The sequence below is a fragment of the Lepidothrix coronata genome, unplaced genomic scaffold, assembly GCF_001604755.1.
Source record: "Lepidothrix coronata isolate B3197 unplaced genomic scaffold, Lepidothrix_coronata-1.0 Scaffold180, whole genome shotgun sequence".
Classification (NCBI taxonomy): domain Eukaryota; kingdom Metazoa; phylum Chordata; class Aves; order Passeriformes; family Pipridae; genus Lepidothrix; species Lepidothrix coronata.
Genome location: NW_016690360.1, coordinates 1,948,599 through 1,973,751, shown reverse-complemented (window position 1 = coordinate 1,973,751; position 25,153 = coordinate 1,948,599). Strand labels below are relative to the sequence as shown.

The 25,153-nt window shown below is 46.2% G+C and overlaps 1 protein-coding gene across 3 annotated transcripts in view; it reads right to left on the bottom strand.

The window, feature by feature from the left end:
* Positions 1–1,892: 1,892 nt before the first annotated feature.
* Positions 1,893–25,153, bottom strand: part of PPP1R8 (protein phosphatase 1 regulatory subunit 8) — a 23,815-nt gene continuing 554 nt past the window's right edge. The window contains exons 1-7 of one of the 3 annotated variants that reach the window (XM_017830525.1): positions 24,705–24,810; positions 14,850–14,910; positions 9,405–9,558; positions 8,565–8,785; positions 6,686–6,830; positions 5,472–5,536; positions 1,893–4,395 (exon numbers count right to left, since the gene is read on the bottom strand). In XM_017830525.1, the coding sequence (XP_017686014.1) occupies positions 4,042–4,395; positions 5,472–5,536; positions 6,686–6,830; positions 8,565–8,785; positions 9,405–9,558; positions 14,850–14,910; positions 24,705–24,760 (1,056 nt within the window). In that variant the 5' untranslated portion in view covers positions 24,761–24,810 and the 3' untranslated portion in view covers positions 1,893–4,041. Of the gene's footprint in view, positions 4,396–5,471; positions 5,537–6,685; positions 6,831–8,564; positions 8,786–9,404; positions 9,559–14,849; positions 14,911–24,704; positions 24,811–25,153 lie in introns of those variants that run through there. The other 2 variants (XM_017830528.1, XM_017830527.1) reach the window with 2 other exon arrangements.

The window sequence follows — 25,153 nt, the reverse complement described above, 5'->3', positions numbered from 1 at the left end:
AGCCGGGGTGACGCTGCCCCGTGGGGGGGCCGCCGGTCCGGGGCGATCCTGCCCCCACATCTGCTCTGCACCCCGGTATTGTTTAAGCTTTAGTATTTAAGGCTTCCTCCTCCTCTACCGTTCTGCAACTGTGCTTGAAACCTTTCCCAGATGTTTGCCAGATTTTATGGCAAAAGAGACAGCAAGGGTGATGTACAAGAAGGTGGAGAGCAGAGATTGACGCTCTTTAGCTGCTTCTCTCTTAAAGCTTCCCTGAGGAGGACATCGGTTCTGGAAAATTCATACAAAACAAAAGACAATAACCAAATCCACCACCAGGGCTGCTGGAAAGCTGCTGCTCTTGCTGTTTTACTGGTTATGGGACCTTAAGGGAAGGGTCATTTAACCCTGTGACCCACACTCCACAGTTGTTGATCCTAAACTGGCTCCAGTCTTACTTCACACTCTCCCTCTTTCTCCAGCATTGCCTTTCCCACACCCAGCAGGTAAGGCCCACTGACACCCCACAGCTCCTATGGATGAGGAGCTGTACCTGGTGTTGAGAAGCAAAAGCAGAAACATTTTTTCCCCTTTACCTACTACTGCTAGATTGAGAGTTTTGAGATCAAAGAACCTACAGCTGTCCTGATTGCTTTTGAAAAAGCACATCTCAAACAGCACTTGACCCCTGAGCCCAGCAACCGCCCTTACAGCCCCAGGTCTTCTCCCAAGCCATGTCTTGCAGTCCAGCCCTCTCCTGTGGTCTCTCCCCGTGCCACTGAGGTTTCAAAGTCCTTGGTGTAATTGCACAACTGCACACTCACCTGTTCTGCACTGGAAGCTGTTCCTGCTCTCCTGAAGGGCCCCAGGATGATCCCAGCTCCTCTCCAACAAGTCCTGCTTTCAGGTGTGTCAGTGCAGGGTCTGACACATCAGTACTTCACTGAACAGCCCTGCGAACACACCCCCTGTCAGCTCACCTCGAGCTCTGGCTGCCCCCTGGTGCTGCCCTCTCCCTGGTCCCCTATTTCCAGACCGAAGGACAAAGGAAGGGTTGCAGTGACAATCCAGGGAATGCTGCAAGGACAGATGTTCCTGGAAAACACTACTATCTTCTTTAGCTCAGTCATTGTTGATTCAGCTGTAAACTAGTCTCTATTTTGTTCCCATCTCTGCATTCACACTGCAGAGGTCTTCTGATTATTGTGTAAGTTGCCTCCCTTTTAAATCCTTCATTTAATACAGGAGATGAACAGCTCACCAACCCACACTGACAGTGTCAGACCACAAAGGGAACCCCTTCACCTGCACCAGCAGTTTCTGCCTGTGGCAGGTGAGCAGCTTGCACATGAACTGTGAGCCTGCTGCCAAAACCGCAGTGCAAATGTACCCTCCCCAGCTGCTGCTGCATTGGGAAAAAAATTATGTAGAGCATAAGTATTGCTGATTTCATCAAAGCCAGGGAATCCCTCTCAACCCTGTGCAGGTCCCATGGCTCTCGGTAACCAGGCCCCAGGTTGGTGTTTCTCACTGCAGTGTCCCCAGGGACAGGGGACTGAGCCTGCCCAAGGCCATGCTGTGTCAGAGCAGCAGCCTGGGCAATGAGAGCAGCAGAGCTGGGCTCTGAAGTACAACTTACAGAGAGAATTAGGCCCGAATCAGGAAAAACTCCACTTGGAAAACAAAGGCAACCACTGTTCAAAATCCACTGTTAGGTGTCACTCATGTGCCAAAGTGCAGCACGAGGCAGCAGAGAGGGTCACGAGCAGCTTTAGGAGCTGCAGCCTGAGGCAGGACAAGGCCTGCAGGGAGAAGGGCACTTTGCCATGGTAGGATCCTCCCATGAGCCACAGCATAAGGGGCAGCCTCAGCTGCACCAGTGCAGACTGGAACGAACACACTACACTCCAAACTGGCAAAATCCGCATTTAATTTACAACATAGTAAAGGTTACAGTTAAAAAGCTCAACAGAAGTGTGAAAAGGCCTATTACATATTACACAAGTGTACAAACGTCTGTACAAAGCCCCTTGATGTTCCTGTCCCCTCCTGGCCAGTCGTGGCCCCTAAGCTCTGAAATAACGAGAGCTGGTTCAGAGCCAGGGAGGAGAAGAGCTTTAAAAAACAATGAGCAGTGAAGCTTCCCTTGTCAAGAAAAATCTTGCAAAGGGCCACTTGCAAAGAAACCAAAACTACCCCCCAACAGACAAAAAAAACCCAAAATAAAACAGAAAAAGAAGAAAACTTGTTCAACTTTTGTTTGCCCTGACTATTCTTATCCTAAAGAGTTGCCTTCAGAAAGCAACTGAGTGGGAAACGAAAATCCTACAGGCCAGACTAAAGGGAGAAAGATTTGGAGAGTCATTGTGGGAGTGCTGGGAAGCAGAACAAACGCCCGAGGGCTGAATCATCAGTGGTAACTAAACACAGAACAGCACAGCTGGATCATAGAGCAGGTGCTGAACCACCCATGGAATAGTGTGAGCTGGACAGATGGTGCAAGGAGGGAACGGAGCAGTCTCTGAATCCATCACTCGTGAGCAGGGCAGCTTTACCTCAGGGACATGATATCACAGAGCAGAACTCACTTGGATTTTGGAGCATCTGCCCAAAAGGGTCTGCTGCATCCAGCACTCCCTGCACTGGAACACAGCCCTGCTCCAGCACTATCCAGCACCCCCTGCACTGAACACAGTACTGATCCAGCACCCCAGCACTACTTCACCAGGCAGCCACAGTCCTGCACACAGTGAGCAGGGTCTCATTTTGGTGCACATTTTCTGGATCCCCCAAACAACAAAGGAATGTGACTTGTAGCTGAACTGCACTAGAGAGTTTACAAAAACCCCAGAGCAAACCAAAGAATAAGAGAGCTCTGGCCTTACCTTGTGTAAAGTACAGCCACAGTGTCTGGACATGTGAATCATTTTCAAATCTAAGCCCACAGATCTGAAGGGCTGGAGCAAAAACCCATCAAGCTTCTCATTTTATTCAATGGGAAAAGGTGATGAAGGAATCAAAAAATGTGGTATTATGGAACCAGCTTGTGCACTACTTTATTATCTCTACTGAGAATTCCTATTCTGGATCTCAGTAGCACTTGATCCTCACCTGCTGTTCCCAGCAGCCAAAATATTTGCAGATTGGGGGTTTAGGTGTGGAAGGGAACCAGTCCTCTGGCTCTGCTGACAACTGCTCAGCTTTGTGTCCTGTTGCATCTCATATATGCTAAGCTTAAAAGTTCCATTTGCAAATAAAAATGACACTAAGTTACAAGGGCCACCAAATGTAAAAGAAACTGTTCTCTGTGTTAACCTCACCCTGAGTTATCCCAGGGGAGTCACCAGGGCTGTTGGCACCACAGCACAGTGCAGACAGTGCCTGTCTCCCCATCAGACACTCTGACCTGTGCACCCAGTACCCATCCCACAGCCCCCACCCTGCAGCACTGGAACAAAGCTAAGGAACCCACCTACTGCTTGTCCATCTTAACTTACGACTCATGGGATGCTCTAGTGTTTTACATGGAAATTAAAACAAGCTGTAGGCAAACTAAAAATAATAATAATGAAAAGAGAATGCCCCACATTGGTGGGTTTTGAAAATATAAAAAATAAAAGCTGACCTATATTCTGCAAGTTTTACAACTCCTATCAATGGGACTCTGCAAGGCTTGGCCCCAGAAACATTTGCTGTGAGCATGTCCAGCAGGAACAGTGTCACCCACAGCGAGCCTGTCACCAAAACACACGGATCAGCAGGGCCATGCCATAAGTGAGAATGGAACTGTGTGACTGCCTCTTTGACTGGTGGACCCAAACTCAGTGTAAAGACCTCTGGGACAGTGGTGGCTAAGAAAAGGCTGCAGGGATTTTGGTTCAAAAGGAGCTGGGAGCTGTATTTTTTTTTTAAACAGACATATAAAAATGTTTGAAGACAGATCTTTAAAGGATATTTCACTTCTCCAATCTCAGTATTACATCTGTTAGAACACTGAAAGTTTAAAAAGACGCACATGAAGAGTTTGTGGAGTTGGTGACTCCCACCCTCCCTCAGCCCAGCTCAGATCAGCAGGGACGGGGTCGGCTTCTTGCCCGGCCAGGCCTCCTTGGCGTATTTCTTCTTCTTGGGTTCATTCACAGCTTCGGGGTTGAAGACGGCCGGGTTTGGAGCTGGGTTCATGTTCACTGTGGAGGGCACAACTGGAGTCAAGTCCACGTCGGGGGCGAGGTTGGGGTAGGGCATGGGCAGCCCCCCGATGAGCGCGGTGCCGTGCACGCCGTGCGACTGCGGCCCCGCCTCGCTGTGGGTGGGGGGCAGCCCCCCGTACAAGCCCCCGCTGTAGGGGAAGTTCTGCATGCGCCGGGACGTGGAGTCCTCCGGGGGCAGCGAGCCCGCGTTCTCCAGACGCTTCTTCTGCCGGCACAAGTATTGAAAGAGTTATTGTAAAGGCACGAAACCATCAAGCTCTTCAAACTCGATGCCAAGGCTATTTCCCCCCAAAAAGGCATCTAAATCTGCCACATACAAAGTTCCTACAGACAATGTCCCAGTCTTTGTCCCTCAAGTTTTCTTCTGGGTTTCCCTGACAACCACAATAATAAACTCTTAAAGATGCACAGTGCAGGAAGGGTGACAGAAGCTGAAGCTCAGGTGTAACTCAGATGAAGCCTGAGCACCTTTTCACCTCCTCTATACTCCTGCCAGTCTTGAGCTTGTCCTGAATGAAGACTGAGTAGGTCTTTAGCCAGCAGACTCATAGAATGTCCTGGGTTGGAAGGGACCCACAAGGATCATCCAGTCCAGCTCCTGGCCCAGCACAGGACACCCCAACAATCCCACCATGTGCCTGAGAGTGTTATAACACAAACCTGCCCTCCCCCACAGAAAGAAACTGCAACTTCAAGATCATTTGGGTAATTCTGCTCCTGATCACTGGAATCTTCTCCAGCAGTCTGGGCTTATGGAAAAGTATCCTTCTCCATGTGATGTTATTTAGTCTATACCAGCAACAAGTGGAATTGCTGTTACATAGTGGCTTAGCTGCTCTGAAGCTTTGCAGATCTTCCCTCCTCTTCACATATTCCAATTAAATAGAGCACTGTCAACACACACTCATCTTGAAGCAAAGCCTAAACCCGCTTGTTCTAGTACACAACCTTATGAAACCTTTAGCACTCAGTATTTAAACAAACAATCTCTTGTTTTTACCTTCTATTTTCCACACTTCCCACAATTTTAACTGATGTCTGGAAATAATGCACCGAATTTCTGTAAACTGTTTTTGGGAGGAAAAAAAAATCACCACTGATCCCATGTGTTATTGAAGAAAAGAGCTAAACCTGGGTTTGAAGGGAAATGGCCGAATTTGCAAAAAAAGACAATTGTGAAACACAGACATCACTTTGGAACGGTCTGTTTCTAAGGTGCACTTCATACAGTGAGTTCATCAACGTAAGGTGTTAATGAGGAACATGGGAGTCACTCCGTACCTTCACAGGGACCACTGCTGTCTGTACCATGTTCCGGAACCGCCCCACAGACGGGTCCACGTCCTCTGCAAAGCAAGAACAGCGATGCCTTCAGTGAGGACACGGGCAAAGCAGAACCCACGGGGAAAACTGGAACACAGACCTTCTCCTCCCAAAGCCAGCACTTCAGCACTTCCCAGCGAGCACAAGTGTGACCAAATAAAGAATGGGGCTCAGGGGACACCCAGTGGCTTTGTCTCCAGTTGGCTCACCAGGCATCTTGGTAAGGAATGCTTTCCCTCAAATGAAGAATGGGAAGGGGAGCAGCCGGATGGGCAGTTTGGGATCACACAGGCTGGAGTTTGGGCTGAAAGCTGCTGCTGACAAGGCACTGCACATGCTAAAGGCACAGCAGCCAGTCCCCAAAGACCTTGGGGGGCCTTGAAGGAGGAGTCAGAAGCAGTCAATGTAAGTTCCTGAAAGTCTGGAAAAATTATCTTTTTTTTTTGCAATGTGAATGACTGGCATTTGCATTAGGATGTTCTGAGCACTGAACTGCATCACCTTATAAACCAAAATGGTCACTCTGGGTGCTCTACTGTGCCAGTGGAACCACCTCCACACCATATTTCAAAATGCCGGCTCATTAATTAGCTACTCATATTAACAGGAATACTATCCATATAAAGTATCATTGATAGGAATGCCATTAATACAGAACAGCTAAAGGAGAAAAAAAGACTAATTTGGAATTGGATGTGTTCAGATGCATCCGTTTGAATGAGGATTGAGGACAACCTGGTTCAGATGTACAGACAAGTAGCAAAGACCCTCTGAGCTGGAGACAGATACCCCGGAGGCAACAGGTAAGTAAAGCATTAGGGGACAAAGAAAAACAAACAAGTTCCATTCCCATTTAGATTCTAAAGAAGGCAAAAAATGTAAACCTTCCTCCTTTTGGACCCATGACATTTTTCCAATGTCTGACAAAATATTGAGCAATGAAGCTGAGTGTGATGTCCCCATCCTGCACAGACCACCCAATTACTTTACAGGTACAACAGAAGAAACAAGAGAGAGGTCAAAGACTTCAGTGAGAAATGTGGCAGCTTCTCTGAAACAGCTGATCCCAAATGTTGACTGCCTTATCCATACGCAGCCATAAGGAATCCCTATGAAAATATAAGAAGGAGGTCCTGAAGAGCATCAACTAAATATTAAAGCAAAGTCCTTACCTGGATTGATGATCTCATCGTCATCACTGAACGTCACTCTGGAGTTCTTCCGTTTCCTCTTTGGCCTCTGGATGTCCAAGTTCCCTTCCTCAATAGTCAGCGTGGAGATCCTCTTGTTGTGGGCTGTATTAAACTCTGTCAGGTTCTAATGGCAAATTTGGAGATGAAAGAGTTTAAGCAACTAGTGTATGAAATCTGATTTAATCATGTGACTGTGCACATCAAAAGACCACAGGACACTGTTTAGTTTCAACTTCAGACCCCAAGGAAGAAGCAGAGCTTCAGGGCTGCAACGAGCTGCCCCGAGAGGCTGCGGGGTCTCTGCAGAGAGATTCAGAACTGAGCACGATCCTGGGCAGTCACTCCAGCTGGCCCTGCTTGAGCTGGTTGATGATTCTAAGAGTTCCCTTCCAACATCCACAATCCTGTGAATGCCACAGACACTGCTTTCTCCCACAGGTATCTGACAATGGGAAAAATGTGGGAAACCACCCGACCTGAAGCATGCGTGCCCTGGCAAGCCTTAGTGAGATGACCACTGGGATATTAAGATTATTATGTCCCTGATTCTGGGAAGCAACATGATCACAGGTTTATCATGGCAGACGAGATGCTTTAGGTGTATCTGTCAGCAGAAACACCTCAGACTATCTTCACAGCCAAGAAATTAAGAAACTGAACCTAAAGAAGTATTACCCAGGGAAGTAGTTCAGGCACCATCCCCGGAGGTATTTAAAACACATGTAGATGTGGCACTTAAGGACATGGTTTAGGGGTGGGCCTGTGTGAGGGACTGAAATGGTAATATTTAATGGCTCAAACAACTGGCCATTTGCAAAAGCAGCAGGTGCTTTGCTGGTGATGTGCAAGGGAACAGCTCAGGGGCAGAGGGGGTGAACATCCACCACCATAGGGGACAAGCTGGGCTTTGAGACAGTTAAGGGAACAGGCTGAAAAGCAGCACATCCTGTGAGGTGGGATAGTGCTTTTTATCATGGCAATGTCCTTCCTTACACAACTGGCTCAGGGGTGAAAACTCCCCTCCCTCTCTGGGGGAGATACTGGGACATTCACACCTGGGCCTGAAGATTTTCATCCCTTCTGATGAGGCATTACTGGCTCAAATATGCTGATGTGAGAGGCAGCTGTCACGTCTTGCAAGGTGTCATAAACCATCAAAGACCCCCGAAGTGCCCCTTGGGCACTTTTCTGGGGCCTTCCACCAGAGGATTGTACATGATCCACAGTGTTGCAACAGATCCACAGGCTTGCAACAGACAGTGTAAAACAAATCCCCCCCAGGGGAGTTACCTGGGCATTCCCATGTAAACCTAAGCCTACATTAATCCATTGGATTTTGTGTTTCAAGGGCTTCCCCCACCCCCGACAGATCAAGTCTGTGACCATCACTTCAGCCAATGGACATCAAAATTGCAACAATCAAGTTTCATCACTGGATCCATAGGTGGTGAGATCTTTCTGCTCTTATCCTTTCTATCTTTTCCTTATATATTTTTTTAAGTGTTATTTTTATGTTTTTATTTAGCTATATTACTATAGATAATAATAACCCAAGCAGCTCCAGACCTCCTTTCCATGGCAAACAAACTGTTCTAAAATAAACCCTACATATATATGTATTCATAAACACCAGTCATTCGGTGTCATTTCACTCTAACCTGCCCCAAGGGATCTATTAACAAGAACCCTTGCCTACAGGGGTGAGTTGTAGCAGCTTGGCAGTGTCAGATTTATGGTTGGACTTGATGATCTTAAAGGTCTTTTCCAACTTAAATGATTCCACGACTTTAAGCAAACAAGCAGGGAATGCTGTCCTAGCTGGCAGTGCCACTGAGGCACAGTGTGCCATCGTACTCACATCCAGTTCTGTCTCCTCCTCTGGCAGGCCCAGCAGCCCCTTGAGCTCCTCATCCTCACCACCCATCTTCTCATCCCCCTTCACCGCCGACGGCAGCGTCTGCGGCTTCTCGCGCAGGGTGTACGCACGGGTGGAGGCTCCGAATGACACCGTGGAGTCGATGGGGATCTGCTGGGGTTTGTGGGCTTCCAGGCGGATGTGACCCAGGAACGTGCCATGTGCTGAGGGCGTCAAAATGCAAAAGAGTCTGTTAGTCACCAGACTGGGCTCACGGTATTCCAGCTCCAGTTTGAGAATCTCAGAAACTGTAACAACTGTTCTGAGGTACAAGGCACTGGGGGACTGCTGAGAACATCGGCTATGTACACTGTACCCATCATCTCACACACTGAGATAACACACACCAGAAGTCCTCAAAAAGTCATGGAAATCAATTACAAACACCCTTTACTTTCTGTATTCCTGCAGGTCCCAATGTACTATGTCTATGTCTATGTCTAGACAGTGGAAAAAACCACATGACAAGTTTCAGACCTCGGGAAACCACCCAAGAGAAGGATTTGCTAAAATTGTGAAGGCCAAGTCGCTTTCCTCCTCTCCTTTTGCCTCTTAAAGAATCTAGAAATGTTTTAAATAAGAACTGAGGCAGATGTAAGCTGACTGGAGCAGACACTCCTTTGCTCTAACCCTTGCCCATCTTTCCCTAGGATGCAAATTCCGATTATATCCATCTGTCCACACAGTGCAAACAACAGTGGGAAAGGAAAAAGTGTCTCAGATTCAGAATGTTTAAGCACTGAAATATTGCACTTCTGTCTGGTTAAATGCCACACTACTTACTGCTGTTCAGATCTATGAGGAAAACCCTCTTGAGATGTTTGTGATAGACCAAGGCAGCATGGACCCGAGAGCAAGACTGGTGGTCAATGGTAAAATCGCACAGATCAGGATTTCTCCCAAAGAGATAGTATTTCTTCTCATCAATGATGAGTTTCTGAGTAGAATGTCAAACAGAGAAGCATATTAGACTCCTAGAATCTTTTGGATCTTCCTGAAAAAATTCAAGAACATGAATAAACAGAGCAAATTCAAAATGAAGCATCAACAGCTCATCAATATTTCAGTTTAGTCTGGTACTGGTAAATACAGAAACTCAAATCTGCTCTTTGTAAAATCAGAACAGATGAATATGTGAGAGTCCCAGTTATTTCCTTCTTTACCGGCCAACACAAGACAGCCTCTTCAAATCATGAGACTGCCTCACACAAGAGATTCTCTCTCACATCTGCACCCAAAGATTTTAACACGTTCCTCGATTGCTGACCTTGGGCTCTGTCCAAGGCAGGAACCCACGCTCAGTGATCTCTGGTCTGATACACAACATCAAAATTATACTTCTGTACAGAACTGGACCTGCAGGAGTTTCCAGACCTCTGGTATAAAGATGCAAAACTATACTGAATATGTGCTGTGATAGGAATCCATATTAGTCTATTCAAGTAAAGCATTACTTTTAGGCATTTCTTCTTTATTCATCCTAGTTCTAATCTTTTCTTCAAACAAGATCTTAGAAACCTTAATATAAGTTCCATAAACCATCTCTATAAAGCGAGGGACATGCTGACAAAGTCCTGCAGTATTTCCATTACCAGACCATGTTGCTGAGGGAACTTCTTGCACCTGAATGCTACAGTACCTGAGCAGGGCAGGTGGAGAACCTTCTCCCTGGCTCCCAAGAACTTCATCTAATCTATATTTTCCTGCTCCAGCTGGACAAAGTAAAGGCTGGCAGTGCGTTACACATCTGTTAACAGGCTTCTCCTGCTTTTTGAAACATTTAACAAAGCCCACACGTTTCAACAGCATCATCAAAGGAATGCTGAGGATACATTTTCCATCAGAAAACCTCATGAACCAGGCTGAGATGAACTAGCATTCTGCCTGCTTGAGCACATGGATTTCTCCCCCTCCCCTCTATCCTCTCCTCAGTCTCACTGCCACACATCTGAGACAAGTTTTCAGGCTGCAAAGCCTTTTTTCCCCGTGTTAATCTTTCCCTGTTTGAGTGGACTGGTTCAGTGTGCTTTTGGTCAGATGGGTGTCCCAGCTGCTCCAGGGAAGCTGTGGGTTACAGCAGTAGGGTGGCTGATGCTGAGGATCCCCCTCTCTGGCAGCACCATTCCAGTCAGCAAGCGTTTCCTCCTCAGTTCTGCCAGGTACAAACCACATGCTCAGCTACAAAAGCCAGTGTATCTGAGTAGGTCCAGGTGGCTGCTCTGGGGCTTTTCTGAGCTGTCAGACAGACTGACGCAACGACCATCCCGAGAGTTCCTCATTCTGTGGCACCACCAAGTCATAGAGAAAATAAGGAGACAGCTTGAATTAAGACACAGTATTTATACTCCTCTGCCTTATTTGCAAGGACAAAAATCCCATCAGGGACCTCAGCTTCTACTACAGGTCACCTTGCAAAGTCACATCTATTTACCTGCCCACCGACTATGAACTTTAAGGCTTTAGCACTGCTACAGTCACGTCACTTCCCCACTGGTTTTTTCCCAATTTTTCCCCAAGGTTGCTCTGTTTTCCAGGTTGGATTTTCCAGTGTTCTGCTGAACATCTATCAGCCCCAACACTGCAAGTTCTCACCATCTGGTATTCAGTAATAAGCATTTAATTTATTTCTGTATGTTTATTCACTCTTTTAGGTCACTAGAAATTAATTGAACAACCTGACTCCACACTTGTATACATCAGGATGATTTACAATTAATTGGTCCCTTAGTTAAAGGTCTTATTCTTCAGCAGCTCAAGGTACATGAGCACCAGTTCATGACAGCGAATGCTTTATAAAATCTACCGACTCACATATTTTGTCCTGCTTTCGTAAAATAAGAGTATTTAGGTGATCAAAGTGTGTGTATCTATCAGCTCTTGACATCTATTAAACCAAATAACTTCTCAACTTCTGGCCAATTTCAACCAACACTACAAGATATTAAATTTCAAGCAGTTACATGAAAACAAACAGCTAGAAAGAATAACAACTTCATCAACCTCCTCAGTGATACACAAACTGGCAGAAAATTCACAAGAGTGCCAATACTTAGGTTTACACCGCAAAAAAAGTTTTCTTTGTGAGTCCACATGTCATTTGGTAAACCAGCAATCACAGCTTAATTGGCAATTCACCTGCAACTACATGGTCTCATGACAAATGAGGTGCAAACGCAAAATGTGATTTTCCTCCAGCTGGGACATGTAAAACATGCAGGCGTCTCCCCTGAATCCATCTGTGTTTGGTGCAGAGCAACACACCTCAAAGCCTCAGTGTAATAATCTGAATAAGATTAAAAACATGAGAAATCACTATATTGAGTCTTCTGGGTTCTGCCCTGACCTGGGCACTTTATCATCACTTTCTGTCTCTTTACAAACGCTGGTTTTCACAAGACCCCTCAGAGTTAACCAGAAAGTATAAGCCACTGATGAAGAGCTTAAATTAGTACATGGTCTCCTCTATCTTTTCTGGTTGAATTTTATTTGACTTTTTTTATCCCACCTATAAACAGATCCATCCACCTCCTCCCTGTACACTCTCCACACCAGTGTGCCCTTTCGAGGCTTTTCCCTGCAAGCCTTAACCATTGTTCCATGAGTCTTACTGATATTTTCTCTTGGGATCAGAGTTGTTTCATCCAGCTATTGATCCGAGAACACCATAACTTTGTTACAACACATCTTTTGAGGAAGCCTGGTTAGGTTCTCTGAGGATTCAGCTTCCCAGCATTGGATTTATGTCCCATATTCCACAGTTCCTTACTCATTTAGATCAGTACCTGACTCTTCCCATGCTCAATACCTTTGCACTAAGGAATTCTATGATTCCATGTTGTAAGAAAGATGAGCACTAACTTTTCCTTTAATTGTGAATTTGAAAAAAAGTCCTGTGTTAACACAGCTCTGATAAGAACAAGTGGATCTTCAGAAGCTGATTCATTCCTCCACAAACAGTGCTCAGCTCCACAAGCAGTTATCTCACGATTTCAAGTATCATAAAAATTGGCCAAACAATTTCTTATTTTTGCCCACAACTGACACCAAAAGCATCCTGTAAGTTTTCATTTGCACCTGTTACACATGAACACACAAACCTGTCCCTGACTGGACAGCACTTCGAGAGTTTTTCAAAGACACAAATTCATAAATTGGAAATGCAACAAATCACCATCAGAGAAAATAATTCTATTGACTTTACTTCAAGATAATGTTTCCAAAATGTTCTGTGCCTCTGAGCTATAACCCAGTGTCTTCCTTCACACACTGAGCTTAAACACTGCATGGCTTGTTTTGCTGTTGCACTTTGCAGACCCAGCGATCACAGGGTGACCCTCAGGCCTCGGCACGAGGCTGGGACACCGATGGCTCGGTTAGTACCAAGTGCTCAGTAACCCACGGGATTTAACAGCTCTCTTCCTTGGCTACTGCTGCCTGCCACGACAGACAAAACTGGAGAACTCTTTGCCAGCTGTACCAAACAGGGAAACATGTGGATCACATCCAAGTGCTGCTCAGTTGCTGCACAGTTCCCATGCACACACACAGGACCTTGTTTCAGGTAACCACCACAGACTAGAGGACTGAAGCCATCACCTACACATAGTGCAAGGCCCAAAGCAGCTGCACAAGCAAGTGTGTGGCATTGAGAAGGCTGAGCTCAGGAACAATCCTGCTGCAGCTCTCCAAGCTCGAACATGATTCTGAACACGTAACAGAAGCAGGAGAGGCCGAAAACACGGCCCAGGGTTCCAAGACAATCGCGACGCAAAGGGTTTGAGAGCCACAGTGTTGGTGAAGGAGAGTCCTGGAGTCCTGGTATGAACCAGCTCAGCCACATCCTGTAGGACAAAGAAGCTGCTCTGAATGTGCAGTACGTGTGTGCCAGTATCTATCTCCTTTCCAATGAATGCTGAACGAAGATCTCTCAGGTCAAGACTGGCTTTGCCAATTTCTTGTCTTTAAATCCAGAGTAAGAGCACTCTCTCAAAACAGCAACGGACTATAAAGAAAAGCCTCATTTTACAGGTTTCTGGCCTGAGAAAACACAAGTTTATTTATGAGACACCTATTTGTGACATCTCTATCTGCTCTCCTATGCAAAGCATATAGTGGTAACTCAACCAAATTCCAAACAGTAAATCTGTGCTGCTAGACACCAGAAGGAACACTTAATACTGTCTCATGCTTCTGTGGTAGCATACGCTAAATACCAGCAAAGATTTTAAGCTACCTAAATCTTGATCTAACACTGGTTTCTTAATTTTCCAATTTTTGTTCAGAAAAGTTGGCTCAACTTTGCAAAGTTTTCCTGGCCAGAAAAATTTCTGTTTTAGCCAACTGCAAGTCAGGAGTCTCTCTGCAGCTAAAATACATTCACTGGTTTGGGTCCTCTCTGTCAACCCTGTTAGAGACTTTCCTTTATTCATTAAGTGTGACATAAGACAAAATATGAAATAGAGAATGAGGCGGTGCACAACAGACAAATTCCTCTGCTGTAATAAAATTAACCTGCTGTATCTGTGATGTTCACAGATCCTGAATGTGGGAGGAAAAATCCAACTGTGCTTCATACTGTAGGACGGGGCAGCACTCCTACAAGATACAGGGTGCCTGGTTAACCTTACTATAAAATAAAAAATTAACTGACCAGACAGGTTTCTCAAAACAAGTGGTACAAAGGGAAGAGCTTTTACTTTTACTCTTCTGTATTTGAGATTTCTTGACCACGTTATTCAATTCCTGCTCTTGAAGTTCCTAGGACAATGTGCCTTCTGCTGCAGTCTGGCACCTCCTGTGCAAGTATCTTATAGGGAAGAAAATGTCAACGTTGGTCCAAAACGAAGTCTGGAAGAAATCAGGCTCTGCAAAGTATGGAGTCTCCCTTACAAACATTTTATTTTTTGTCTCTCTTACTAGGGCAGGTTTGATGTTCAATAATTGTGTCACTGCTTGCTGAGCCCTGCAGTGCTGTATCCCTTCAATCAGTGCAGTTAATTGGGAGATAAACGATGAAAGCCCTGCATGGCACGAGGCTGCCTTAAAAGCACAGGCAAGGGAAAAGTCACTTCATTCTGAAGTTTCAGAGCAAAACAAACTGATTTGAAAATAATGAATATGAGAGAGAAAGGAAATACTTATGAGTAAGTGTGGAAAATGCTGGGAAATGTTCTACTGCTGGTGCCTATGTACATGACACACCAAATCCATCAAACCCAATTTCCATACCTCAATGAGTTTGTCTCCTTTGACTACATCCAGGTGTAAGCCAGGTGGTGGTTTTCCTGCCCTGGAAAATAAAGAAAGACAAAATATAGTATCAAAACATTTAATAAAAAGTTTATTAGTGTTGGAGCTAAAACTCTATTTGAGCTCAGACCAAACCTACACAAATGTAAGCAGAAGTATTTTGGGGAAAATATGAAAATCCCATAATTTTCTTTTCCTCCCTGCAGATTCCTTCTGAAAACACATAAACCAAGATTTTTTATGGGAAGAGTGAAGGTAACAGGACGTGAGGCATCTCAAGCTTTACCTCTCCAGGTGGAAACCAGTTGATTTACACAAGAGAGCAGCTCCTGAGAGAACTTGATATAAGGCAGGAAGAGACTAACAGGTAGAGAAGGGGGTAAGCTGGGACTGTTTGTTCAAGGGCTCTCTTTTCTCATGTCACCTTCAAAACAGCACATCTCTACCCTTGGCTTCTGAGGGGAACAGGAATTTCTACCACCCTTCCCCTCCACTACTGGTAACGGCAAAAACCCCCAAAAGGTCTCTGCACACCCCTGTAATATTATAAAGGTGTTGTCCAATTGCCAGAGTTCCTCCAGGCTCACCTATGATCGCACAGAACAGACTCCAGTACCAGAGGGGCCCCACCAGGGGACAGCAGCATAATCCTCTTCTACCCCAACAGCAGCTCAGCTCCCCCAGCCCTACAGCTCCTCCCTGCTCACCTCCTGAGGGCAGATTCACCTGTCAGCCAGCATTATTGCCACCTGGAAACACAGCACAGAGCCTGTGGGACTCAGTGGGGCACAGCAAGATGCCAGCACGTGGGAGAACCCACGGGGATCAGCAGAAGGGTACTGGGCATTTGCAGTGCTCAAACCCACAACACCCTCGGGGTACCAACACCCTGCCCTGCACCACATGGGATCTTTGGTGTTGGCAGCAAAGGCTCTTTTTCCACTCAGATCTCTCAAAGTCTGCATCTCTAGCACTTCCTCACGGATAACACTGCAGTTTGTCTCTGAGGCTGGACCAGCTTTCTGGGTAGGCAGTAGCAGTGACCCAGTTCTCAGCTGCACCACTGCCCTTCTGAGGAACTCCAGAGATCACATTCCCATGCTGGCTCCCTGCATGGAGCCAGCCCAGGAAACAGTGACAGTGGGCAGCCACGTCCTCAGGGTGACTGGAGAAGAAAACAAGGTAACTGAAGGTAACTGGTAACTGAAGTTGTTTGAGAGGGTTAAATATAGATGTTCACATTTCTGGAATGTGCCTTAAAACGTGATGGTTTCTTCTTTGTCCCCAGGTCAGTTCTCCTCAGTAACTTAATACAATACAGTCTTCTGTTATTGCTACTTCATTTCTTTCCCAAGCAATATTGCTGCTCCCAATCCATTACATCAGCCTGCCCAGATCTCTCTGTCCCTTTCTGAATCTGTCAGTTGAGACTTGGACAAGTTTTCTTGCCAGGCCCTTCTCTACGACTGTGGATATACCACCCTAATGAGCACATGGTTAATACTGATGGATGAATGAATGGCAGCAGCAAAAGCAGAGATTGTGAAGCTCCAGGACAATCTGCTGAAGTGGTGACTGCTTCTAGAAACAGGATTATGGTGGTGTGGGGGACAGACCAGTCAGGGAACTGCCTCCTCTTAAGCACTACTCAAGGATCTTACAGCCAGGCTACACCTGAGCACTGCTGTCTCCTCCTGTGCTCCCTGCAGATCTCAGCGCTCAGTTTGCACTGACAGACAGGTTCCTCTCACGGATTTGTGTCCACTTCTCACTATTTCCTCTTTCTGCCCCTGAGCACTGGAAAACTTGTTTTTCTCCAGTCCTCTGAAATTGCCAAGTTCTGGTTACTCTGCAACGCAACTTTTGATAATTTTCACACGGCTGCCTTACTCTGATCAAACAACAGCTGCTTCCCCAACCTTTGTTTTTTCTTTCCACATAGTTAAACCTCTCAACAAAGTCATTCTACAGGTAAGTCTACTTCTTATTCAGCCTGGCCTCTGCTTTTCCTTTCAGTGATCTCTTCCTGGATACTCAATGGTCAGTCTGTCCCAACACATTTTAGCAACGCCCTCCCTGTACCTGACAGGTCCCAAGTGCTGTAGCACAACTATTGTCCTCTTCTGTAAGCTGACTCCTGTCTGACAGTCATCTTTTGCCATATATCAGCTCTGATTTTTCATTGCCACCTATATTTTTACTTTCACCCTTGCTGTTATTTTTACTCTGCCTTTACCTTCAACTTATTTTGAACTCATAAAACAAGCCCAGCAGTAGCACAAGGCAGTGTCTTCAGCTATGAATTAAACTGCTGGAAAAATGTACCTATTCTCTGGCTTCTTTCGGACTGAGAATCCTTTGTAGGCAGTATTTCCCCTATCTACCCATTCCTGCAAAACACTGAACACAGGAAGGCTGTAAATACTGATTATGATACCATGAAAACAAACTCACAGAAGTAATTTCTGTTAGAAAACACCTTTGGAACAGATTAAATCAATGTCACAGTTTGGGCTGCCAAACTTAAATACTTTAAAAGCCTTTTAATGAAAAAAAGTAGAAAGATTTTCCAGTTTTAAATTCTAAACTAATTAGTTCCAGAGTCACCAAAGATCAGAAGTAATGGCTGGATTTGGAACTATCAGCCACCCCTCACATGCTCTGCCTTATCACACCTCTCACCTCATGGATCAAGGAGTAAAACACGAAAGGAAATCTCTCACGAAAATCTACTAGAAGAAAGTTTGTTAGAAAGCTGGCCCTGTGCTGTTACAGGAAAGCAGTTTTTTCCATCTTATTTCCAATATTAAAAGAAAAACGTCCTCTTCCACTAACTAATGTGGTAAAATATCCACTAAACTAATTTTCCTACATTGTTCTGAAGGATGAAGAATTACTTGAGGTCAGCAGACTGTCCCCTCCACAGAAGACACAGGGACAGCCCTTAGCACTGCCCCAAGCCCAGTGCTCTCCCATCAGAACTCTGCTCCAGCACATTTAAAAATGGGCAACAAGCAGCTGTTCTGTACCCTCCAGACAGTGCATCACAGTCCCCAGTGCCTGCAAATCTCTGGCCTCTACAGAGCAGCATCCTGCAAGTGACCTGGAAGTAACACCTGGGAACCTACTGCTGGTCACTAGTTGAGTGAGTTTAATGGAGACGCAGCATGCTCAGACCACCCCCTGAATTGCCAAAGCTTCCAGGGAGAAGTGAAGCCTTCCAGAAAATTCACAGAGCTGATTGGCACGGAGAACATGGCCATGAACACTATCATTAAAGGAATTCTCTGGATCAGGACATACCACCTCAGAGATTTTCTTCACTATGAGTCCAAGGAACTCAAAGAAGTGTCAGAAAGTTCTTAAGAACTGATAAAAAGAGTGACAAACTGCAAACCTCAAGTGGCTTCAGCCAGGCACTCTCAAGAGCTCCCTAAATCCTTTGTGCCTGATGGTCAAAGCACAAAAGAGGATGGGATACTTCAGGCTGATGCACAGTGTGACAGGAAACCCTCTGAGCTGTTGTTTCCAATGATTTCGGCTGGTTTTATGCTCTTCTCTACAGAAAGAAATCAGAATAAATAAAATCCTCCTCTCACTGACATGTTGGTTGATCACAGAGTTGTTGTGGATCGTGTGCACTGGTAATGGAAACAAGTGCTGTGCCCTTCTCAGAGCACAACACACAGCACAGGAGCTGAGCCCAGGCCAGCACTGGAGCCTGCTCAGGAGACAACTTCCTCTGCTCTTAGAAACATTATTCTGGCTAAACTTCCAGTTGTAAGAAACAAAGTTTAAAAAGCTTGTGGTTCAGACTGGATATTAGAGACCCTTCCTGAATATAGAAAAAAATGCATTGTTTTATGGAATATTTCTGATGAGAAACGTGGCTGCTTTGACCAAACAAAGCATTCCACTTGGATTAAAGCATTTGCCCAACTTTACCTTGGCACTGTGCACCTTTTCTTGTTACAAATGCAGTTTCACACAGAACTAGATTTTACTGGCTCACTCTGGTTCCCTTCATTACTTACTCAGGAACAAAGCCTCCACGGAACACAGTGAAATTCGGAAATTGCATACAAAATTTAATTTCTGAGAGCAAGGCCATAAATATTCTATTAGAGAGAATTACAGGTTTTATGATATCAAAAAATTAATTTAAATAGCACTGAATTAAATAGGAAAATAAGTATTAAGTAGTGAGCAACAATGCAACAATTATTTCATAAGGTTATTCCTACATTTTCAGAGTGAGAACAGGTATACTGGCACTGTAATTTACCTGTAGAAATCAGAAGACAGGACTGTAACCTTTATGCCTACCAGGAAGTCATTCCAAAGCTTTGTTATTCTGACAGCTTGATTTCCATACTAATTTTTTGATCAAATCCTTTAATTTTCACTCTTATGTTTCTTGTTTTTTCTCTTCAATTATTAAAAAAAAAATCCCTTTTTGAAGTACAGATAAGCTTTAATAAGTACAATTAACACAGACTACACATTTTCATGACCACCTTCTACAACAGCACTGACACTTCTCTACCTCACACACAGAATCCCAGACTGGTTTGGGTTGGAAGGGACCTCAAAGCTCAGCTTGTTCCACCCCCTGCCATGGACAGGGACACCTCTCACTAGCCCAGGTTGCTCCAACCTGGCCTTGGACATTTCCAGGGATGGGGGAGCCACAGCTTCTCTGTGGCAACCTGTGCCAGGGCCTCACCACCTTCACAGGGAAGAATTTCTTCCCAATATCCCCTCTATTCCTGCCCTATGTCAGTGGAAAACCATTTCCCCCTTGTCTTGTCCCTCCATCCCTTGTCCCCAGTCCCTCTCCAGCTCTCCTGGAGCCCCTTTAGACCCTGCAAGGGGCTCTAAGGTCTCCCCAGAGCCTTCTCTTCTCCAGGTGAACATCCCCAGCTCTCCCAGCCTGGCTCCAGAGCAGAGGGGCTCCAGCCCTCAGACTGTCACCACGGCCTTCTCTGGACTCTCTCCAGCAGCTTCGAGTCCTCCCTATGTTGGGGGCCCTAGAGCTGGAGGCAGCACTGCAGGTGGGCTCTCATGAAAGCAGAGGGGCAGAATCCCCCTCTCCCCTGCTGCCCACACTGTGGGATCAGCCCAGCACAGGAAGGGTTTCTGGGCTGCCAGTGGACGTGGCCAGGGCATGTGAGCGTCTCATCAACCAACACCCCCAAGTCCTTCTCCTCAGGGCTGCTCTGCATCCATTCTCCACCCAGCCTGTGTATGTGCTTGGGATTGCCCCAAATTATTACATATCAGGTACAGTATTAAATCTTTTCACTAATTTTTGAACAGTTGTGTTACTGGTGACTGACAGTCACCCTGTGCTCAGCTGACATATTTGTGTATCTGTTCTCTTATTTCTGAATATAAACTTGTGTCCTTTTACTTCTGAATAGTTACTTTATGGCTTGAAGTAGTTGTTGTTCTTAGTCTCCATTTTCCATCATTCGCTTCTGCACTTTATCTTGTTTTTACAGTTCTGGTCTTCATATTATACCACAAGGACCGGATAATTCTCTGGCCTCTATGCTGACCACACTTATGTCACCAATGAGTGTTGTGGTCGCTTTTGTCAAGGTAATTAATAAAAAACCCCAACACTAATAGGGTCAGCCCACAGACTGTTCAAAGTTTATTACCTCCTCAAAGTCAATTCCCTATAAATTCATGGTTCTTGTATGAATCCCTCTATTGCTTCCTAAAATGTTTGTTTCCTAAAATGATTGTTTCCTGTGTGTCCTGTAACAGTCTTGAAGAGAGCCGGCCCATCTGACTGTCAGGCTTTGGCAGACACAGCACCTCTGCTTTCCTGCCATGAATAATTAGTCCCTTCCCTACACAGTCGAGCAGGTGATGCTCAGATTTTCCTGCAGCAGCTGCATCCATGAATTTGCTGGCCTTATAGAAGACATCAACTGCTTACAACAATCAGTAATTAAATATTTACAAGGGATACCACTGAACAAAAACAAATTCCAGCACAGGTTTTTAAAAGATTAAAACAGCTACGAGCAAAGAAATCTTTCTTTTGTACCAGAAGCAGAAAAATGTGTTTCTTTGCTTTCACCACCTCATGCTCCACAGCCCAGGCCACGTCTCTGTGCCGTATGTCTGGATGGTTCTGAGAGGAACTGAACAGATTATTGCTGCCCTTGATGGCAAACCCTCCACTGCAGAACTACAGAGCAGTGGGAAATAGCAGGGACAGATGAGCAAAAAGAGAAAGAGAAGCCCAAGCTAAGGTCAAGCCTGCAAGGAACATATTGAGTAACAATGACAAACCATTTTGGAAAGGGAGGACAAGGCCATCAACACTCTGGGATGTGATGGTGGCTACAGTGGCCGAGTAACAGCACTGAAATTTCACAAATCAGCTGGCAGGATCTCCTCCCCAAGACAAAGATTCAATGCTGACATGCCAGCAGGGTTACAACACCCACATCCAGCTGAAACTCTGCAGTAACACTGAAGTAAGTCACCAAGAGAAATTCTGAGTTGCAGCTATTAAGGACATAGACAGGACAGCTTTAATTCTGTTGTGTTAGTTCAAAATTAGGTCAATTCGTTGGGTTTCTAAACATGGACTCAGAACCTTAATTTAGCCACACCCTAAAATGGTGGCCTCTGTGACTATTGTACACACCTTCATGCCCGACTTCAAGGACAGGGTGGAATTTTCAGAACTCTGGAGCTCATCTCCAGAAATCTGTGTAAAAGCATTGCCAGGAATAGTCAGTTCTTAGCTCAAGGAAACTGAAGAGAAACAATTGGTGCTTTTAAAACAAACTATTTCAAATGTGCCATCCCAGGACAAGCCTGACATCCCCACTACTGGTGCGTCAAGACAAAGTAAAGAAATTCAGAATTCCAAATGCAAATTACACCAGGGGACAAAAGGAGAGGCAGGCAGTATCCATTAAACATCTGGTGTACTTCAGACCTACACATCAGATAATTTGCACCTCACAGAAGTCACTTTTACCCTCTAAAACCATCCCAAAAGGTTTGCAAAACTCTTAATAAAACTAGGATATGTAATTGTTGTCTAAAGACATTTGTTAGTCTCATAGTATGGCTAAATTTTAATGCATAGGAAGTACTGGCAACATCTTTATTCCACCTGTAAATGCACAGCTCAAATCTGTAATATGTATGGAGCAGTTACAGTACAGGCATAAACAAGTTCTGGCATCAGCAAGTACTATTCAGATGGAACCACTGTTTTTCATCTGTCTTGAGCAAGTTTAACTGCTGGAAACACAAGGAAAGAAAGAACAAGTATTTTATGGGCTACAAAGAAGAAACGTATAACAGCACAAAAACTAAATCAAAGCCACAACTTAAGCCTGGTAAAAGCTGTGAATTTTGGTGCAGAAGTCTTTTCTGGAAATGGGGTACTCAAACACTATCCATGTTAGGGAAGAGGTACAATGATGGAGGCAAACCCCAAAAGCATGGGGAACAATTTAAAGGCAAAGAAAAAAAAACTATTCCTTTCGATTATATTTAAGATATACTTGTCATATGATTGGTGTTCACAGCCCCCAGCCAACTTCCACTAGAGGCAGCAAAATAGACAGGTAAAGCCTGTGATTTTCATTTTAATACAGGTCCATGAGACTGAAGAAAATTCACTACAGAAGAAGCTGCTACTGGCCATGAAGACTCTCTGCAGCTCTGTGCTCTTGGTCACCCAAAGCTCTTGGTACAAAGAACTGCAGTGCTGCCTGTGCAGGAGACTTTTTGGTGCTTGGGTGAGACCAGGTTTCCTGCAGGACACATTTGCACTAAGACTTTCCATTAAGTCAGAACTTTGAATGACCCCATTATTGGTCCAAGCCTGCCACTGCAAACCATCCCCACTCTGGAGAATCCCAGAGGCCCGTCACTGATTCCACACCATACCTGTGTGTGCTCTGGTTTGCTCTGAAAGGAATAGACACTTTTAAACCATGAGCTGGAATCCTCAGTTCAGTAAATGTCAGTAGAAAGCATCCAAAGCCTTAATACGAAATATATTCTACTTGTTTTGCAGACTGTAAAGATAAACCAGAAACAAATCAATCCCTGATAGGAGAGCTCCTCGCTACTAGAGGGGCAAGCCACAAAGACCCAACACTTCCCATCTGGGTTCACAGAACACACACACTGACTGCAAGTTCTCCAGACCAGCTTACTGCTAGTTTACTTTTTTGTTTTTACACTCAGGAAACAACAGCTTACCCATTTCAAAAGAAGCATTAAGGGAAAATGTTAATTTTTTTCACACAGATCTTTCACCAATATTAGCTGCCACGTCTACACGTGCCAGTTAGACAAGACCAAGTTGTATCAGGCACTCCTTTACTACACGTGTACAAACACAGGGTCAGCTGGACCAAACTCGGTCCCTGAAACTATTACAATGTGCAGAAGCCTGAGGGAAAACAAAGAGCTTCCTTAGAATGTATAAGGAGAGAGTCTAACAAGAGCTTTGCTGCACCCAAGAAGGATTTTGGATTATTATTGTAAAAGGACATTCAGGCTGCAAAAACCAAATTACCAAAAATCTTAGAACTGTCAGAATAAAACAGGCACCCAAACGTGGCCCCCTTGCTGCTCGGCTGTGCCCCCCAGGCTTGGATCATCTCCTGGATCCCATTTCTCACTCAGCACAACACACTGTGCTCCAGAACCACACCAGGGCATTGGGGAGCTCTGTCAGACCCTGCCCTGCTGCAGCTAAAGCCACAAAACAGGTACCTGAGGAGGCCCTCACAGGTACAGGTATTCCAAGCCTCCCCTTCAGATGGGATTTCTTTAGGAATTCTTCTGCAATACCATCCAAGCCACTGAGACCAAGCATTTCACAAGCTGTTCCATCTACAGCTTTCAAAGGCACAAGACATTCCAATTTACCAGGGAATATAATACATGTTGTAATCACTGTTGTATAAAAACACTAAGAAAAAAATAAAACAGATGATACTTCAAGTTGAATATCCAGAATAATTTTTGGCTTTATCTACTCTATTGTGTCATCACCTTATGGAACACCACCCTGCCTCATGTAGATGTTTGTTGTTGTGTATGTTCAGCACAAACAAGATCCTGAAATACATGAGGAATTCTTTTCCACGAGAGGGTTAAATGGCTTTACCACCTAAAGCAGGCACTTACAAACCAGGTCAAAATTAGAAAGCATGCTTGCTCTGTGTGCACGCACTGGGCACTGTCCCGGGGCACTGAGGTACCGCGGCTGTGGGCAGGGCGGGCTGGCACAGCTGCTCCCGCTCTCGGGTGCGATGGTGTGTCATTGTCCGGGCCATTTAAAACACAACCGCGCCCGCCCCGCTGCTCGGGCACCCAGAGACCGTGCAGCGAGATTGCTTCCGTGATGCACCGAAAACACCCAAAGTACACGAGCGACGGGCCCCTGATCCAGGCTCTGCTCCCGGCAGGAGGGCAGGCCGGGGGATTTCACGGGACCCCTCCCTTCCACGGCCCCCACCCGCCCAATTCACAGGCCCGGTGCTTCTCCAACACTTCATTCAGCGCTGACCTCTTAACTCAATATACTAAACGACCCGGGCTGGTTTCAAGCTGGCAGATTCCCCGCACTGGACACATCCCCTGAGCAGGATATTTAATTTGTACCACACCGCGTGTTCCGTCCGAGCCCCGGGAACAGCCCCGGCCCCGCGGGCAGGGCCCGCACCGCTGCCGACAGCGGCCCCCGCAGGGCCGCGCTCCTGCCCGGCCCCCGCCGGCCCCGCCCCGGATCGGTGGCCCCGAGGGCGCGGCTCCCGCCCCGCCGGCCCCTCTCACCAGCTCGGGCACTCGAACAGGGCGCCTCCGCCCGCCGGGGCCGCGCCCGCCGCCATCTTGGCTCTGCCCCATTCAGCCGCCGCGGGGTACCATGGGAAGGGCGCGCTCCCGGCGGCCCCCGCGCGGCACGAGCCAGTGATGGGCGGGGCTTAAGTGGACACGTGTCCCGTCCCCGCTACTGGCCCCGCCCTCGGCGCCTGTGCTCAGAGGAGCGGCCGCGACAGGGACAGAGCTGAGCCGGGGGAGCGCCGGGGACAGGGACAGAGACAGAGACGAGCCAGGGGAGCGCCGGGGACAGGGACAGAGACAGAGCTGAGCCAGGGGAGCGCCGGGGACAGGGACAGAGACGAGCCGGGGGAGCGCCGGGGACAGGGACAGAGACAGAGCTGAGCCAGGGGAGCGCCGGGGACAGGGACAGAGACAGAGCTGAGCCAGGGCAGTGCCGGGGA